Here is an 18,284-nt window from a genome sequence, read left to right as displayed (position 1 = left end):
TGTCAGAGAAATCCACTGTGGATTCTTTGGAATCCGGCCTCAGGAATTCACAGCGGATCAGGACCACTTACCTCCGCTCCAGGAGGACTGGAGGCAGAACGGCACTCGGCTGCTTCTTGCCAGCCAGAGCCATTCACATCTTCCCTGTCCCTGCCGATTGCCATGTCTTTTCTTTAAAAAAATAAAATAAATGGCGATCAGCAGGATGTGCCCATAGACCTAGACGCAAATAGAGTCATGAATCTTGCGTCTAAGTCTATGTGTCCATGGGCTTATACGCAAGATTCACAGCTCTATTTTGTGTATAAGTCTATGGGCACATCCTGCTGATCGCCATTTATTTTATTTTTTTAAAGAAAAGACATGGCAATCGGCAGGGACAGGGAGGAGGCGAACAGCTCTGGCTCGCAGGAGGGAAGGTAAGCGGCCTGCAAGCTGGTTCTCCCCCCCCCCCCCGCAATCCTTGCAGAGTGGAGCCACTCCGGAGGATTCCAAGGGGGAGGAATGGATCGCCTCCCCCGCCCATGGATTCCCCACCCCCGCCCATGGATTCCCCACCCCCGCCCATGGATTCCCCACCGGAACAGACGGTGGGGAATCCATACACCCCTACCAGATCTCTCTCAAATTGATACATTTGGCGCCTCCACCTTCTCTCCTCCTCGCCCCCCTCCACATGACTTTCATAAGTTGGCACATTTTGGAGACGGCCTGTCTGGGCTGCTCAGAAGGCATAAGAAGAGCTATGAATCTCTGAGGTGGACGAGGCACCTTGTCGATGAGCTGCTTCGCTTAGGGTTGCCTCATTGCTATTGTGATCTGCTTCTGATTGCGATGAGGCACCTCTAATCAGCCCACTTCACCTTGTTATTTGGGCTTCAGACCAAAGCAGTGCACAGTCCTAATGCTGGATCAGACCAAAGTCTTATCTTGTCCAGCATTCTGTTACCATAATGGTCAACTGGATTCCTATAGGAAGCCCACAAGCAGAACACAAGTCCACATCTCTTGCTCGTCTTCCCCAGCCACTGGTATTGAGAGGCATACTGGAGTAATATAATAGCCATCGCTCGCCTTCTCCTCCATGAAGTTATCAAATCCCCTTTTAAAGCCATCTGAATTGGTGGCCATCACTGCATCTTGTGGTAGCGAATTCCATAGTTCAACTGTGCACTGTGTGAAGAAGTACTTCCTTTTATCTGTCCTGAATCTGATGCCATTCAGCTTCATTCGATGTCCCTGGCTTCTAGTATTATGAAAAATTATTGTTCACTTCTCCACACCATGCATAATTTAAAATAACATTCTTTGAAAGCACAATAGTGTTTCTGCAATTTCCTAGTTGCCAGCAAAAATCAGTTTGGTGGCTGGGTGAGTGGTCTCCATCACCACTGCCTCCTTATAATCATGTTGGTATCCCAAACATTTTGTCCTGATTGAAATGATAGATCTCTTGGCCACTTACTGACCTCAAACCTACATTTCATCTTTGACTACAAGTTAAAAGCTTGTTTTCCAGCACTAGCTTATGGAAAATGCCTGAGACAGCTATTAAAATGTGATGCTTGTTTATCTTGGGTTGCCAGAGGACCTAGGTATTATTTAGAACAGATGGAAGGTAAAAAGTCCAGATCTCATTTGTATCTTGTAGACTCAGCAGCATCACTTCATGTTCTGGTCATTAATGTGTTTCTCCTTACCTGTATGCCTGTCCCTCCTCAAAAAGAAAGCACTATCCTAATTGTGCCATAGCATAAAAATGGCAGCTCCCATTATGCTGCTTTATGTAAATCGGGTGGGAAACTTGTGGCCCTCCAGGTTTTTGGCCTACAACTCCCATGATCCCTCACCATTGGCTATGCAGGCTAGGGCTGATGGACGTTGTAGGCCAAAGCATCTGAAAGGTCACAAGGTGGCCCACACCTGATGTAAATAACTCAAGTGCTTATTGTGCATAGCTGTCTGTCAAGGGTTTGGCTTTCAGGGAATTTTTTGTCACAAGGACTGAGAGTTAAACTACACATCTTAAAAATGCAACACTGGCATGATTTATTTTTACTATAAATAGCAGCTGCTGAGCCCCACCCACTCCCAAATCAGGATCACAGGGCATAGGGGTGGGCAACCTTTTTTCTGTTAAGGGCCACGTTCCCTCTTTAGTAATCTGTCGGAAACCATGCGTCTGTGGCAGGTCACCCCTTTTTTTCTCTCTCCCTCTTTCTTCCCCTGCAGTGAGCTACTAGGGTTAGATGGTTTGTGCCAGAAGTCTGAACTGATTGTATGATGAGGGCTGCAGGGTGCTCATCCCTCATTTAACCCTTTCCTCCCATGCCAGGGTCCCAATAAAATCACACCCAAAGTTGCTCTCAACCTTGGTAGGGAAGCTCTCTGGTAGAGGAGCAATTTTGGGGGCACTTTTGTTAGGATTGTAGTCCAGGAGGAAAAAGTTTAAACTGTCTCCTAGCATACTGTGGTCTTTATCCTGATCAAGGGGCCCAGCAGCTGCTGTTTACTATTTTTTTAAAAACCACAAACTGCAAGTGAAACATGTCATGTCACAATTGTAGGAATTCCTGCAGAGGTGGCAGAGTGAGGAGGGAAAGGAAGGTCAGGGGAGTTGAGGGTCTGCTGCTTAATCCACTTCTGAAACATCACTTTCTGAAATTGAGCATGTTTTTATGGGTATGTGAAGCTTTCTTCTCAGTAGAATATATTTCCAAGATGTCATACTTTACCTGCACAGCATGAGCATATGCATGGAATATACAGGGACCTCTCCCTTTACACTGTCTTTGTCCCTCTCTCTTGGTCTCCCTGCAGTCTTGCTATTCTTCCCACCCTTTTCTGTTGGTTTCTCCTCTTGTTCCTCTAGTCCCCCAATCAGCAGCATTCACTTTCCTGGTAAGTGCAGTAGGTAACGTACACTTAACATGCTGGACACTTGCAACTTGTCAAGAGGATAAAAATCTGGGGCTCTCGGGCTAACAGAAATCAGCCTTCCCTCACCTGGCGCTCTCTGAAAGTGTTGGACTACAACTTCCATTAGCCCCAGCATTATCATGCTGGCTGGGGATAATGGGAACTGCAGTCCAACCCTGGCACCATGCTGGGGAAGGCTGCTATAAAGCAAGACCGATGGATTACCTGTTGTCTAATGCCATGACCACCTTTACCAGTAGTGTGTCATGGTCATACACTTTTATCCTGATTGCTTTTTTTGTATTGCTTCTTTCCCATTACACAGTCATTTGGGGAAGAATGGCTAGACAGACCCTATGTTACCACTGAATTACGTAACGTTCAAAACACAGTCCTGAAAACTGAATGCTGTGCTTGTATGAAGGGGGAAAATATCACTGGTTCTTGAGCTCTAGAAAGTTTGAAACCATCTACTCTGTGCCTTACACTTCCACCAGTGTTGGAAATGCCAGTTTACCAAGGAGAGGCTGAAACTGCTGCCTAAAAAGTTGTGCTATACCAAGGAGTGTAGCAAGCTGATAAAGCAACGTACATGGCTGATGGTTCACAGTATAGAAACACGAACTACTGTCAAAATGACTAGTATGCCCAACTAGAAATGTTAGGATCTTTTGGATTTTTATGTTGCAGATGAAATTACTAGGCTTAAGAATGCTCTCTCTTTAGGTCAGAGATGATCTATCGAATGGAAGAGGCAAAACATGAGATGGAATCTCGCTTAGATTCTCAAAGGAGACATATGGTGCAAAAGGAGTCGCTATTGCAAAACGAGATTGAAGAGCTGAAGGTAAATGGATTGTGTCATTTGCTACTAGGCAGTCTTGCTCCCTTAAACCAGCCTTTCCCAACTTGGTGCCCTGCAGATGTGTTCAACTGCAACTCCCATTGCAGTCCAACACATCTGCATGGCACCAGGTTAAGGAAGCTTGCCTTAAACGCTGGCTTTCTCTGAATTGGTGTTCCTGACTGTTCTATTCCATGCTGAACTCTCCATCTTCAAATACCTACAGCATGTATTTTAGAACCAATGCTTTCACAGCAGCAAATACTCCAGCTGCAATTTAGACACACAAAGGAGGCATTGCTGCTGATTGGTGAATTCTCCCCAGTCCCATTAAATTAGATTACCTTGGGAGAATGACTGTCTTGTGTCCCAAACTAATCTTATTTAAAAATCAGACCTCTTCCAAATAGGCCTTGAGCTCTCCCTGTCAGTATCTCCCTCTCACTGAGAACTCTCCTCCTTTCCCACACTTAGTGGGATAGCAGAGAGGATTCTGTCCTTATAATAGGCCTCAAACACCAATATGAGCATGGGCACCAGTGTCCAGGACTATTGAAAACCCTGGGGTCTGCGCTCCCCCTGCTTATAGCTTCTAAGGAAGCTTTCCCCAACTTGGTGCCCTCCGGGTGTGCTGGACTACAACCCCCATCATCCCCAGCCAACATGGCCCTGTTGGCTGGGGGTGGTGTGAGTTGTTGTCCAGCACATCTGGAGGGTGCCAGGATAGGGAAGACTGATGTAGAGCCTGGCCTGAGGCATACTAAGACAATAGCAGCCCGCCTTAAAGGAAAGGGCCATTGGCTGACACATCCATTTTGCTCCTGGACTCCAGAGCAGATTGGATCCAAAATGGATTTGAGGGTTGGATCTATGATACAGGTGAGCCACAGAATTACAGTGGGGGTCCAGATGACACCCACACTCCAGCCCTCCGCAGGCCGAATGATGACGTCTGGTCCCCATCTGAGAAGTCGGGTTGATAATCCTCCCAGCACATTGGCTTGGAACCAGCTTTGCTGCATCTGGAGTTTCCCATGTTGGGGAAGAGCCACTGGTAGCAAAGCCACTCGGACTGGCTGCACCTAGCCCATGCTTTTTCCAGCTGGTTGAGGACACAGGGCAGGTGAAACTCACTGTCAGCACTTGCAAGGATTCCTCCAAGTGCTGGCCAAGCGCACAGCGACCGCTCCCCCAAGGGAACCCCCTCATTATCTTCTGTCACAGATCAGAAATAAGGGGACTCCTTTCCCTGCCTCCTTCCCAAGCTGCTGGTAGCCTCCAGGTCAGGCGGTGGGGGTTGGAGGGAGGCCTACAGAGGTTGTCCTCTGTGGATCTGATTGGGAACCTCTGCAGGCTGGAGATTGCCCACCCATGATCTATAAAATGTAATGTCAAACTCCTCCTCCCTCCACAAAATTTGGATTCCACCCCATTGCTAATTGTTACTTAATGCAGTCAAATGAGCTCGCATGGAACTAGTACATGCCTTATGTAGCCCTTTCTACAGCTTCAGGCTAAGAGGACTACAGTGTGGGTCAGACTGGCATAGTTTCCAGCCCCATGTGGCAAAAGGAAGGGGATTACACAACAGGAGTTTAAGAATCATAAAATGGGTGTGATGGGAACTGTAGTCCAAGGGCACCTGGTTGGAGAAGGCTGTTCTCTTCCAATAAAAGGCAATACTAGCACAGCACTTTCATTTAGAAATAACGCATTACTGTATTGTTGTTTCTTAAGAGTCAGGTGTCCAGGATGATGTCTGACATACGGACCTTGATGACAACAGAAAGGCAGCATCGTCAAGAGCTGGAACGGGCAGAGCTTGAAAAACAGGAATTGCTGGAGTTAATGAAGGGTCTCCAGAAAGACTGTCGATTGACTAGGGATGGAAGCAAGAAAGCAACAAACTTCCGACCTCTGACGCGACTGGAGAGTATGAAACGAAAACCACGGGAGGTGACTGTCATATAAGCTGAAAGAAGCTTTCAAACTCCTGCTGTGAACAGCTGAAATTACTGGATTCCCCACCTCTCCATCTACATTTGGACTAGCTCCTAGAGGGAAAACATCATTAAAAGCAACTTGCCTTGAATAACATGTACATCAATGAGATCAGGTCCACCAGTTCTTTTCCTTGGAATCCTCTCGATCCCCTCTAATAAGAGGATGTGAACAGCTATGGCTGAATGGCATAACCCTTAAGTTTTAATCATTTCAGGGTTTAATATTAGGAATTTAGTGTGTGTGGTTAAAAATAATTGCTTTTCATATAAAGAACCATTTCGGTCTATTCACATTTGCCCAAATATTTACCAAAATGTCTTTCCTCTGTATACAAATGGGTGAAAGTGAAATGGCTTCACTTAAGCCACAGTCTATAGCCAAGCAAAAACTAGCGTGCCTGAGCCCTTAGTTTTAGTGTGGATAATTGCAGGAACGACACTGAAGTGTTTTAGCAAAAAAAGGGCCTTTCAATTGTGGGCATGCTAAACTGAGTGGCTAGTTCTCCATTCCAGGTAATTAATAAGCTACCTCAGCTACTGTATCGTAAGCATTTGGTAAATTGCAGAAGTAATTGTTTGGTCTCGTTCTGAACATATATCCTTAAAACAGGTTAACAATAAATTCAACAGGTCAGGTTTCAAACTTAGAAAAAATGCAATTGATATACCTACAGCTTAAATCTAGAGAGAGAGCAGATTTTGCAGTGCCTTTTATGTATTAAACAAATCTTTGGGAAACATGTGTAAGCCATGAACTTGTATGTGGACGAGTCCACTAGTAATTCTAGTGGACTACTAGAAAAATAACTAGCAAGTGTAATAGTTACTTTTCTTCTTGCAAATCAAGTCCTATGGCCAAGGTTCAGAGAATTCTGCTTGTAAAAACATTAAGTTTGCACAATAGCTTTCATTGCTAGAAGACCAGAATATCATTTCCATTAGCTCAAACAAAGCAGCCTCTGACTCTCATCATAGCTGCTGTTCCATTAAAAGTGGCAGCAGTTTCTTAGTCTGTTTTGTTCGTAGTCCTAGATCCTTAATATGCAGTTAAGACTGAGAAAGCTAGCAACTGTTTATTTTTATAGACACCTTTTTAAGAGCATGTGATCTTACCTGCAGCACCTTTAAAAGAAGTTAAGCATTATGGGTTATATCCAATGGTAGTCTAATTTAAGTTCTATGCATTTCAATAGATCTACTCTACATAGGATCAACACTGAATACAACCATGATTGTAGATGCTGAAGACTTTATGAAATGTAAGGCTACATCATGCAACTGTGGGGTGTTTTTTTCCTACCACAAGGCTAAGATCTGAGCAGAATCTGTTCCTGGTAATGGACTAAGCATCTTTTCCCACTACAACGCCAGCAAACCTTGTTTCTAATATTTGTTAAACCTATTCCCTCATTAAACAATGCATCATGATGGGAAAATGATAGAAAGTAACTTTTGGACCAACATGTCTTCCAATATTGTAGCTGCTACCAAACATCAGACACTGAAACTTGTAGGTGTCAAGAATGATTACATTTTTACATACTAGAAAACATTCAATGTGTGAGCTAATAAAACTAATTTAACTGTGTGTGTGTGTGTGGATGTCTACCGATGTTCTATTTTTGAGATCAAAGCCAGACTTGGATAATCAAGGTACTTCCCATGGTCAGAGACAGAAAGATGCAACAAATCAAATTAAAGTACAGTCAATAAATTAGACACATGCAAAGGAAAACGAGCCTGGAGGAGAAAAATGCAGCCTGCAGTTTATGTAGCCTCTAATGGCTGTAACATCTCTGGCTTCAGTATATTAAATGAGCCCTCCCTTGTCACTGGCTTGACTGTTACAAACAGCCAAATGTTTACAAACATTCCAACTGCTCTGTTAAAAAAAAAAGCCACCAATGAATAAAGGCTAAAGGGACAGATGGGGCTGTGCACATCCCACGGGTGGTGGGAAGGGGGTGCAGCAGAGGAGGAAATAACAAGAGTATTAAATATGTAGTGCAAATAATGTATGTGAAGGGGGAATTGACCCAGATAGCAGTGCACACAACTCATTCACAAATCTACACAGGTACATCTTACTTTGAAATACAAACACTTCATTCCCAATATTTTTCATTCAGGGCAGACACCTTTTCCTTATTTGTAGTGAAAGCAACCCTCTAATGTAGGTTATATTTATTGTCATTTTATAGAGGTAATAAGGTCAGGGGGGTCAACAAGTCTTGGTTGGTTTCTGAAGCTAGACAAAATTTGTTCTTGCAATGATCCTACCTGTACACAACCCTCCCCAGAGATGCTACTAGTCCTCATATAGAAAGTTCGATGGAACTGGAACAAGTGAAGGAACAAGCAATACATTGGCACAAGTAAAAAAAATATTTATGACTCTGAAACTATATCTGATTTAGATACAATGTCATAAGGATGGGACCATAGGAATTGCAATAATTTTGAAGGATAGGATTTTGAGACGTTACATCACATCTAAGGATGCCAAATATATTACTGTAAGCTAGCCTAAACACCTATATTATACATTCTACCTAAAATTCTGAAAGCAGCTCTTCCTCTTGCCAAGAGATTCACTGCCACTGGAAGTGATGTTGCATCACTTAGCAGAACATTAGTAGAAGCACTTCACACAAGTGCTTCCCAACCCTGCTAACCCTAGCATCAAAAGGCTGCCACTAATGTTATGAGAGAGAAATGCAGATGGGCTCCACTGGGCTGAAATTAGCTTAAATACAGTGCCATGGTGGCTACATGCGTGGGAGCAGCAGTTCCTACTTACCGCAGATGAGGGCCACATTGCAAGTCTGTAAAGCAAATGTTAACTTGCCCTGTTGTGCCAGAAAACGTAGGCAACCGGACACACACACAAAAAGTTTTATTGAAATCTCAGATCTCGTATCAAACAAAATTGGATTCTTCAAAAAAAAAAATCTTGCTGCCCCCAGATACCAGTAAGTCTAGCATTGGTCCTCAAGCGCTTTTTTGTCACCGTCTTGAAATGTTCACAGTCAGGATGTTCTCAAATGTCTATTTATCGAGTAAAAGAACGGACATGACGCCCTCTTCCACTGCCTCCGCTAACAAACTTTCCTCTTGAGCCACCACTGCCACTGCTATTTGCACTTGCCCAGGAAGGCCCAAGTCCACCGCGGCCTCTGGAAGCACGATCACGAGGACTTGGCCGGTAGCCTTAAGACAGAAAGAGAGTAAGAGAGATTATTAGTATCAGTAAGGATCTAAATAAGGGTCACCCTGTGTGTTACAACGAGTGGGCAACTCCAAGGGCTCAGGGAGGTCACTTCCCCCTCAGCTTCGCAGGCTGCACTGCTGCCATGACAGTGGCGACAGAAAAATGCAAAAAAATCAGTTTGCCAACTAATTTCTGCAGCAAACATCTATGGAGGCTTAGAAGTGACCAATTTAGCGTGTCTTTGACAAATCTGGCAGCAAACCACTTTTTTCGGCATGGTTTTTCTGCCAGCGTCGGCACCAAAGGGGCTCAGGCTGCGTATTGCCAACCCCTGTGTTATAACCTCCACACTGAGGCCCCTTGGAACAGCTTGTAGTCTATGCCAGTATCAGCAATTCCAAATACAGATTGCCCCTACTGTACAGAGAATCTGTGTCATCACACTAGCCAAAGTGTGCAGCACAGACAAGGAAAATTGATTACAGGTGGAATTCTACACACACCTACACAGAAGTTCCATTGTAATTAAGGCTTCCTACCAAGTAAAACCCATTACACTCATGCCGCAAACATAGGAAATGTGAGGATTTGCTCAGAATGGAGATCATATAATCATCACATTGAACAGCACAACCCTGGCTTTTGGTATTCTCCATTATAAACACATTTTAAACTCCCATTTTATTATAAAATGCATACACTTCAACCATTAACAAGTAAAACATGAGCCTTCTCATGTGGATTCAAAAGAAGCAGCCCAGACCAAGGAATTCATGCCACTAGTTCCTCAAGAAATCTCAACAGCCTGAGACAATTCTGCTTTTAAAAGAAAAAAAACCCTCTTGCAATGTGTTGTGTTTTACTATTTTAAACTGTAAACAATCTTGAGTGCCTTGGCAGAAAAGCAGTATATCAATGTGAGTAAAACACAAAAGAAATCCAAGAAGCTAGTTCCAGCAGGAAGTGGTTGGCCAGGCTGGTCTTTGCTTGGGGAAATCATCTCTCCTATGCCCACACACAAGCATGACTGGGCCATTATTACTGCTGCAGCCTAATATAAATTTGGAGATATGTCAGACCATTTGCATGCACAGGCTTTTGGGGTTTTGCCTAATAGATCTGATGCCTGAGACAGTGATCATGGGCAGAGCTCTCTTACCACAAAAATACTTCAAGCACAAATAGGAGGGCCTGGTGGGACGTTAGAAGCTTCGAACATCAGGCCCTTCTTTGTGGCCGTGCTTTTGCTGTAGAGTGCTCCGCCTAGGGAGACGTGCTCTGCCCTCTCTGTGACGATTTTCCACCATCTCATGAAGACCTTTCTATTATTCGATAGTTCTTTGGTCTGCCATGCTGTTAGTTGTCTTGTATTCTCTGGAATTTTTAGTGATTATTTTTTATCTGGCACCTCTGGGCAGTAGCCAGCACTCACAATCCACCAGCACTAAGCACACTGTGCTACCAGAAACAAATGCTAGCACAACGGGGAGAACTAGTCCTTGCTAGAGCAACCCCAGAAACTAGCCCAAACTAGTGCTTCTGGAATGGAACAAGTCAGCAGAGCTCTTTTCTGTGAGCTCCACAATGTCCCATTCCAGACGCGCTAGTTCGGGATAGTTTCCAAGGTTGTGCTAGCAAGGGCTTGCTCCTTGTTGTGCTAGCATGTTTCTGCTAGTACCATGGCAGCACTGAAAAATCTTTTTAATTTCTCATTTAGCTGCGTCTTTACAAGTACTGGTTTTCACTTATTCTGCAAGGTGCCGTGGATGCTTCATATAGAGCAGAAAGGCTAGGTAAGTATAAACACCAAAAATAAGAAATATCACTGGTTCAACTAACTGTGCATTTATTTTCAACATACTATGAAAAAATCACATACCTGCAGAACTTAATGGCCTCAGAGGTGGAAGCGGACCCCTGTTAAAATTGCTTTGGCCCCCTCTGCTTTCATTGTAAGTCCCTCGGGGAGAACTTTGTGCGCTCCAGCTTGACCCTCTAGCGCCTTCACGGCGACTATAGTTTCCTAAAAAAAAAAAAAGCAGAACCACTCAGGCATTCATGGATTGCCCATATTTTAAATATCTCAATATTCAATTGCACCTGAACTAAAGGGCATTATGTTCATTTAAAATGAGAGAAGGCAGCACTATAGCTTAGCCAAGTGGAATGAATGTTGGGTTCGGATCTAGGATGCAAGTCCTGATTTTCCCATGGACTCATGAGCGGCCTTCAGCAATCTGTAAAATAGGAATAGTCACAAGGTTGTTGGGAGTGAGCACCAAATAATGTAGAGCAGGGGTGGGCAACTTGTGGCCCTCCAGATATTTGGCCTACAACTCCTATCATCCCTTGCCATCCGCTATGCTGGATAGGGCCGATGGGAGTTGTAGGCCAGAACATCTGGAAGGCCACAAATTCCCCATGCCTGATGTAGAGGACTTGTACAACACACCTTTAACTTGCAGTGATGAACAATAACAGCAATACTACCATGAACTTTACTGAAACAAGCATGCTGGATAAATGAATCTCTCCACCCTGCTTCCCAAAGAGCATAAAGCCCACCATATTCCACACAGACCAGAGCACTTACCTTTTGAAGCAGGTGGTGTGAAGAATCTATTCTGGCTGTGAAAGGCCCCTCGCCCTCCTCGGTTCCCTGAGAATCCACCACGCGAAGAGATCTTCTGTGAAACTTTTGGCGGCCTCTTGGGGGGAGGAATCCCATCTGGTGGAACCACTTCCTTGCTCTCTGCAGCCACAAAGTCGTCGACATGCATCGAGGGTGGCCTGCTTGTATTCTGCTTCCTCTGACGAAAGATATCGTGCGGCCGAATGCCTTGGCCAAATGCTCCCCTGCCTCTTCCTCTAGGCGGGGGCACAATGTGGGCCCTCTTGGCAGGTTCAATATATTCGGATTTTCCACTATGAAGGCCCAAAAGATTGGCATAGTGATTGCATTAAGATAGTTTGTGTGGCAGGACACAAGAATCACCTCTCCAGGCACTGATATATACAAGAGAATGGGAACCTTGACACGTTCTTCACAAGTAAACTCAGGGTGCAATCCCATGCATGTTGAGGCATGCTGGGAGTTGTAGGACTTCTTCTGTCTAAACATTATACACTTTGTACATTGCCCACAGTGGCTGGGTGACTGGCCAGATGGACGATTAATAAATAAATTAAAACATGCATAGGATTGTTCCCTAAAAATCATATAAATGGTCTGTTTGCAGAAGATGCCTCTTCTTCCTATCCTTTCTAAGCTCACATCCATAGCTTCTCACTACTAATCCACATCAACATTGTTTGCTCAAGTGAGCTTTTTAGTGGCAGTTAGTATGAACAGCCTTCCCATAACATGCTGCTCCAATCTACATCATCTGCTAAACTTCAATGCAAAGCCCAAAAGAAATTTCAATGTCCTTTTCCCTCCTTTGGTTTAGGAGACAGGTGGAGTACTAGGACAAGTTTCTCCATGGTGGCCTTTGGTGAGGGCTCAGTTTTAACACCCTCATCCCTTGATTCCCAGAGTTATTATTTAAGTTAATTTCTAGAATGATAGCAGACACCTTAGGACAACAGTTCACACATGCTGCCCTCCCCCAGATACACCATTGTACAGAAAAAAAACTCATAATACCCAGAGCCCACCGTGTACCTTCTGAGGTCTCTGTCAGCTATAGTCAGTTCCTTACTTCTGTTCCGGCACATCAGTTTGCGAGGTTTTAGAGACTAAGGGAGCAATCCTATGGCCCCTAGACAGAGTCTGGGGGGCAGGGGGGCCTAGGATAATTTGGATTCCTGGATCTGAAGTCAGAGACAGACCAAAATGCAAAGCAGGAGGAGTGTGAAGGCAAAGATCGGCTCCGCTGCTCTGCATAGGATGCTAGTAAGCCTCCAAGTTTGGAGGCGGACAGGCATTGACATAGGAGTGTGCCTTAAGAGGTGCTTCCTCCAATCCAGGCCCTTGTAAATTCCTTCAAGGTAAAGCAACCCTTAGGCTAGATCTCACCCAGGTTAGTCCCATTACTATCCATCATTCAAGGGAACTGTTTTTTGTGTATCCCAACCCAAGAACTGGGAAATCTGAGCCTTCTTCTATTTCACAATACTGTTTGGTACAATCCACGTGGAACTCGGGCTATTTGGGCTGGTCCAGAACATAATTGTTCATGTAAAACCAAGTTTTCAAGGTATGCTGCAGCAGAGCAAATCATGTGCTGGACCCCTTCAAATGGCCACAGTCCACTTTGATCCCAAAATAGCATGACTACAACAGTCGCAATCAGTGCAGTGGGGTAATCCAAACCCACCTCTATGCATAAACAAAGCCACTCGTTACCTGGACGTTATAAAGGTCTCATGTTTGTGTTTGCCAAGTTTAAAGCCTTTTGTGGTTTTTGTCCGACCAGGAGAGGAAGGCTCTGACAAAAATGACCTCTCCAACTCTGCCTGCAAATCGAAGTCACTGCATCCTTTTTCTGACAGGTCAATTAAATCAACCTTTACCTGTAAGTGAGAAAATCATTCCACTTTAATGGGTTGTGTCCAATGCTAGCAGTCTACCAGAAGAACAGAAACTGGTGGCAAAACATTTCCCCAGCACCCCGTATGCCCTCCAAATCTGCTCTGGAAGGTTAGGGGATCTTCCCGACCAGATTTGGGGGTTCACAGGAAGCTGACGAGAGTAAAAGTAAGTCCCATTGCACAAAGAGAAGCTGCTTGTGCAATACTGGATTTAACCCAATAATATCCCCAGCCAACATGGGGGTATTCAATATAATTAGAACAGGAAACAATACAGCAGAAGAGGGAGAAGCAATCTAAATGAAGTCTCTAGTGGACATAATGCAGACAAGGCCTTTCTGTCACTCAAGGCTGCTTCACATATTACGTGTAAATAAAAAAGTAACGCAAACACACACAGACACAGCCTTCTCCAGCGCTCCAATTATGAGAGAAAAGGTAGAGGGTCCCTTAAATCCACAAGTGTCACACCAACTCCAGTCAAATCATGGACTCACTGTAGTGACAGTATTCAGATGTACATGCCAAGGAGCCATAGTTGGCCATAGCTGTCTGCTAACGCCCCGCCCCCCGCAATGCCACTGTGCATTTTCATTGCAAAAAATGCAATAAATATTCCATCCCCACCTCACATGCCCAGCTCAAGTATTAAATTCAAGCCCTTTACCATGTCAAGGTCAGTTTCAATTTCTTCAGCCTGGAATGGCGAGAACCACATAGACTTCAGCTGGTCATCCATCACATCTGCCAAGATGAATGCAGTCCTGTAATATTAAATACATTTTCGATTAGTGCTCAGTATTTGCTGTCTCCTCCACCAAGGTGTATTCATGGAATAAGTTCCCCCCATTTCTATTGATCAAGCCACTCTCCCCTCTTCCTCTAAACCACTTCTTTAGGAAAGCCATTCCTAAAGAACCACGGCTTTATCATATCTACATCTCTGCTGCAACCCAGTCCTCCTGTGTCCCGTTCTTTGCTACTTCTTTATCAAGCCCTGTTTTTTCTGTTTCATTGAAGACAGACTGACAGCTCACCAGGGCAGGGGCTGTATCACTTCTGTTCAGCATCCAAGGATGAATCCTATGAAGTTCAGCCTCTGAACTCAGAGGCTGGTGACTAGTCTATGCAGGGCAGCTGGAGCACAGAGGAGATCCTCTCCTCCGTGCTCCAGCCACTCTGCATTCTCACCTAGGCTGCATAGCACATATGAAGCCTCGCAAAGAGGCTTCTGTAGTCTCCTCTCCTCCCCGCCCCCAAGACTGCCCACTTTTTGTCCTCTCCGTGCTCTGTTTCCGACCACGGAGAAGGGGAAGAACTGTGCCATGAAGGGGAGGGGAAGGGAGCATGGTTTCAGGGAACTGAGCTCAGAGCCAGGGCTCTGACCTCACTTCCCAGAAACCAAAAGATCCTATGGACCGCTAGACAGTGTCTAGTGTCCATAGGATTGCTCCCTAATACACTAATTACTTAATTATTTTAAGAACATATGCCCCATCCTTCTACCTGTCCAGAGCACTGTTCACAATAAATACATGATAAACAATGGTTTATTAGGCACAAAAGCTGGAAATCGCAAGCAGTGTTAGAAATAACTAGAAATAGTTTTATGTATGTTAGAAATCAAAGAACAGACAAAAATAGACTGGGTCCATGCTTAATTCAAAAGGAAAGACACTGCCAAACGATAAAAGGAATGCTGGACTATCCAATACGTACTTTGCTCCAGTCTTTACCAAAAAAAAGGTAGCTCTGAAGAACCATTTAGCAATATTGACAAAAACAAGGAAATGTCATGATTAACAAGGAACCACATCAATGATACTCGAGCAATCTGAATACATTCAAGTCAGCAGGGCTTAATGGCATTCATTACCAAATGATCTTGAAATATTTAATCACACAACTCTCAAAACTTCAACCCATCATCTGTTAGAAAACGGAGACTGGTGGTAGGCTATGGAGTTGGGGACTCTGCTGGACTTCACAGAGCCCTGGAAAATACATGAATGTAAACCTGTTCCCAAATATACGCATGCCACATTTTCATTCATTATAGTGGACACAGATGCACATTTGACACTTTACCTATTATTGAAAAGGTGCTGGAGAGATTCTGGCGCAGGAAGAATTGGTTCTACATCTTGGTCGCTCAGAGAACAAGCATCACCAGCAGATTCCAGCATCTGCCGAAGTCCAACAACATTGTCCAATAAAGATTCCAGACTATCATCTTCTTTAGAATGTTCCTGTGTAAGAAATACTGCAGTCACTCACTTGGAGAGAGAGAATGTATATTCTTGCCACCTCACAGATATAGCAGATCAGCAGCATCTCTTTCCATATATATTTCAGATTCATATTATCATGGATTTATGATTTGCTAATTACATAATCCTAAGTAGCTTTGTCAGTCTGTTGAAGCAAAATAGTCTGATGGTAACTTAAGAACTTATTATGGCATAAGCTTTCATGGACTAGAGTCCATTTTCAAATGCACAAAGTCACAAGGGGGCAGAGGAAAAAATGAAATAATGGGTCCAAATGGCCATGAAATGTAAGCGGTACATAAATCCCGTGTAAAGCTTAAATGTATACAAGAGGAACACAGGGATCATTCACAAGAGCCAGAATCGGTGATAAAGCTAGTTATCAGTTCCTGATGCTGCGTATCACCACTGCAATTTGGCCCTACTGCTAACCCATTCTCTCTGCATGCATATGTGTGTGTGCGTGCATGCATGCACACACACACACACACACCAACTCTGGATAACACTTCAGGCATCTGAAAAAGTGATCTCTAGTCCACATCTCATATCATAAGAGGTCTGTTAGTCTTTCAGGTGCCATCAGAATCTCTGTTCCAATATTAGATGACAAAAGTGATTCTTAGGACATGACACACTGAGCACATTAATTAATCCATGATTTGCCAGGATATACACCATGTGCAAGCCGCTTCCACATACTGTAAGCAACCTCCAGTCGGAGGTTGTCAGTGTGATGTGTGAACCCAGACTGATGGGTTGTTTAGGGCTAAATAATCCAGCAGTTAACCCAACAACATATCACAGATTAACTGTTGGGTTGCTTAGGGGTTAAACAACCCATCAGTCAGAGTTAACATGTCACTCTAACAACCTTCAATCGCACCAACAGGAGGTTGTTTCCAGTATGTGGAAGTGGCTTGCAGTCGGACTGTGTCCCTGTGAATCATGGGTTAAATAACCCATGATTTGCTGCCATTACGTGTGAACCTGGGCTCTATGTTGGAATCACTCCAACATCTGATGAACCTATGAGGCAAAGTTACATCATTACGAATTCTCAGGAGAAGTTAAGAGACTTCCATATTAAGATTGTTTTTATTCCCCCCAAAACAAAGGCTAAGAATCAGGTCCTTGGCCAATTGTTTCACTATACACAACAAAGAGTAACTTGAGTGCGGCTGTCAAACTCTGACATGCTAACTTGTTACAAAAAACATGTTGTTGTTGTTGTTGTTGTTGTTGTTGTTCAGTCATTCAGTCGTGTCCGACACTTCATGTGGCTGCTGCCAAAAACGGCAGCCCTGTGTTGAGTTTCCTCCTCCCCCTTTATAATGTCTAGATCAATTAACATTACGTCCTGACATTGATATATGTGTTTCCTTAAATCCCACTGTACATAACTGGAGAAATGCCTAATGTTACAATCTCAGGACATGAAGTTGAATGTAAGATGGGTGGGGGGGTAGAAGGACAGTTGGAAACCCAATACAGGACTGCCAGTTATGGTGGTAAGCCCACGTTCATAGTAATGTGTAGCTCAAACTCTAGTTACATTTTTTGCTCATTCCAAGCTGCTACAGACTCATTAGTCTGCTTCACACAGTGTGAACTGTACATGCTATAGGAACATATCATGGACCCATGTGCACCACAACCTCCGCATGTTGGGCTTTAAGTGTTAATTGAGCACATTCACATACAGACTTACATGTATGCTCCTTGCCCACATGATTTGCCCCACCCCTTTTTGTGACAGACGGATAAGCAAGTGTGGGGCACACACGTACCAGTTGCACATGTTCTACACATTGGGGAACTATGTGCACTGGCCCATTAGGTTGGGACAGGCGTAAGCATACGTAGGTAATGACAGTCAAAAGAGTTTTTTGTAATACCAAAGCTTGCATACTCTTCAAATAAAGAAAGCCTGGTCCAATAAAAAGGGCCTATTTAGAGTTCTCTCATTAGCATTACATAGCAACTATTAAATGTGAGCAATGTGTACACAGCATCCAGTGATAAAGCAAGGTAGTTTAGAAATGATTATAGACTTCATTATTAAAACTACATTACCAAAACTAGTTTCTCCAGTTCAAGGAGCAGATTTTCAGGAGTTTCTTCTTTGTTTTTTAACTGATATTTTAATTCCGCAGTAGTAAGTCCCATCGTTCTAGTGGGGTGGGCTCCATCTACTTCAACAAGACTTCCATCATCCCCACAACATCCCTAAGGAACATTAATTAAAAAGTAGCTATGTGAGAAACTTGCAAACTTTATCAGAAATCACACTACAGCCACATATATTATTGCAAACCGACATAATTTCCATGACAAACACACAAGATGCATTAAAAAAAACACCTTGCACTGGCTGTAACAAGTAATTTTGTGTACAATTTCTTTTCACTGATAGGTATATACCCATTCTGCTCTTTGAGATAGACAATTCACATGTACCACTGGATGATGGAGTCTATATGAGATGCCTCCCCCCCCCCATA

The 18,284-nt window shown here is 43.9% G+C and overlaps 2 protein-coding genes across 5 annotated transcripts in view; one reads left to right on the top strand and one right to left on the bottom strand.

The window, feature by feature from the left end:
• Positions 1 to 7,354, top strand: part of LOC146346773 (RING finger protein 151-like) — a 30,698-nt gene extending 23,344 nt beyond the window's left edge. For 2 of the 3 annotated variants that reach the window (XM_084849124.1, XM_084849122.1), the window contains exons 5-7: positions 3,646 to 3,766; positions 5,501 to 5,719; positions 6,960 to 7,354. In XM_084849124.1, coding sequence (XP_084705250.1) covers positions 3,646 to 3,766; positions 5,501 to 5,719; positions 6,960 to 6,974 — 355 coding nt within the window. In that variant the 3' untranslated portion in view covers positions 6,975 to 7,354. Of the gene's footprint in view, positions 1 to 3,645; positions 3,767 to 5,500; positions 5,880 to 6,959 lie in introns of all 3 variants that reach the window. The other variant, XM_084849123.1, reaches the window with a different exon arrangement.
• Positions 7,355 to 7,900: 546 nt separating this feature from the next.
• The window catches only part of VIRMA (vir like m6A methyltransferase associated), a 46,256-nt gene continuing 35,872 nt past the window's right edge, over positions 7,901 to 18,284 (bottom strand). For both annotated transcript variants that reach the window (XM_084849112.1, XM_084849113.1), the window contains 7 exons: positions 17,857 to 18,009; positions 15,599 to 15,759; positions 14,178 to 14,274; positions 13,326 to 13,492; positions 11,571 to 11,902; positions 10,857 to 11,000; positions 7,901 to 8,976 (listed from right to left, as the gene is read on the bottom strand). In XM_084849112.1, coding sequence (XP_084705238.1) covers positions 8,819 to 8,976; positions 10,857 to 11,000; positions 11,571 to 11,902; positions 13,326 to 13,492; positions 14,178 to 14,274; positions 15,599 to 15,759; positions 17,857 to 18,009 — 1,212 coding nt within the window. In that variant the 3' untranslated portion in view covers positions 7,901 to 8,818. The remainder of the gene's footprint in view (positions 8,977 to 10,856; positions 11,001 to 11,570; positions 11,903 to 13,325; positions 13,493 to 14,177; positions 14,275 to 15,598; positions 15,760 to 17,856; positions 18,010 to 18,284) is intronic.

This window comes from Heloderma suspectum, chromosome 4 (genome assembly GCF_057233095.1).
Source record: "Heloderma suspectum isolate Gila_16-S chromosome 4, 16-S_ref, whole genome shotgun sequence".
NCBI lineage: Eukaryota > Metazoa > Chordata > Lepidosauria > Squamata > Helodermatidae > Heloderma > Heloderma suspectum.
Note: the sequence above shows the minus strand (reverse complement) of the source record. Positions and strands in the feature narration are given on the sequence as shown.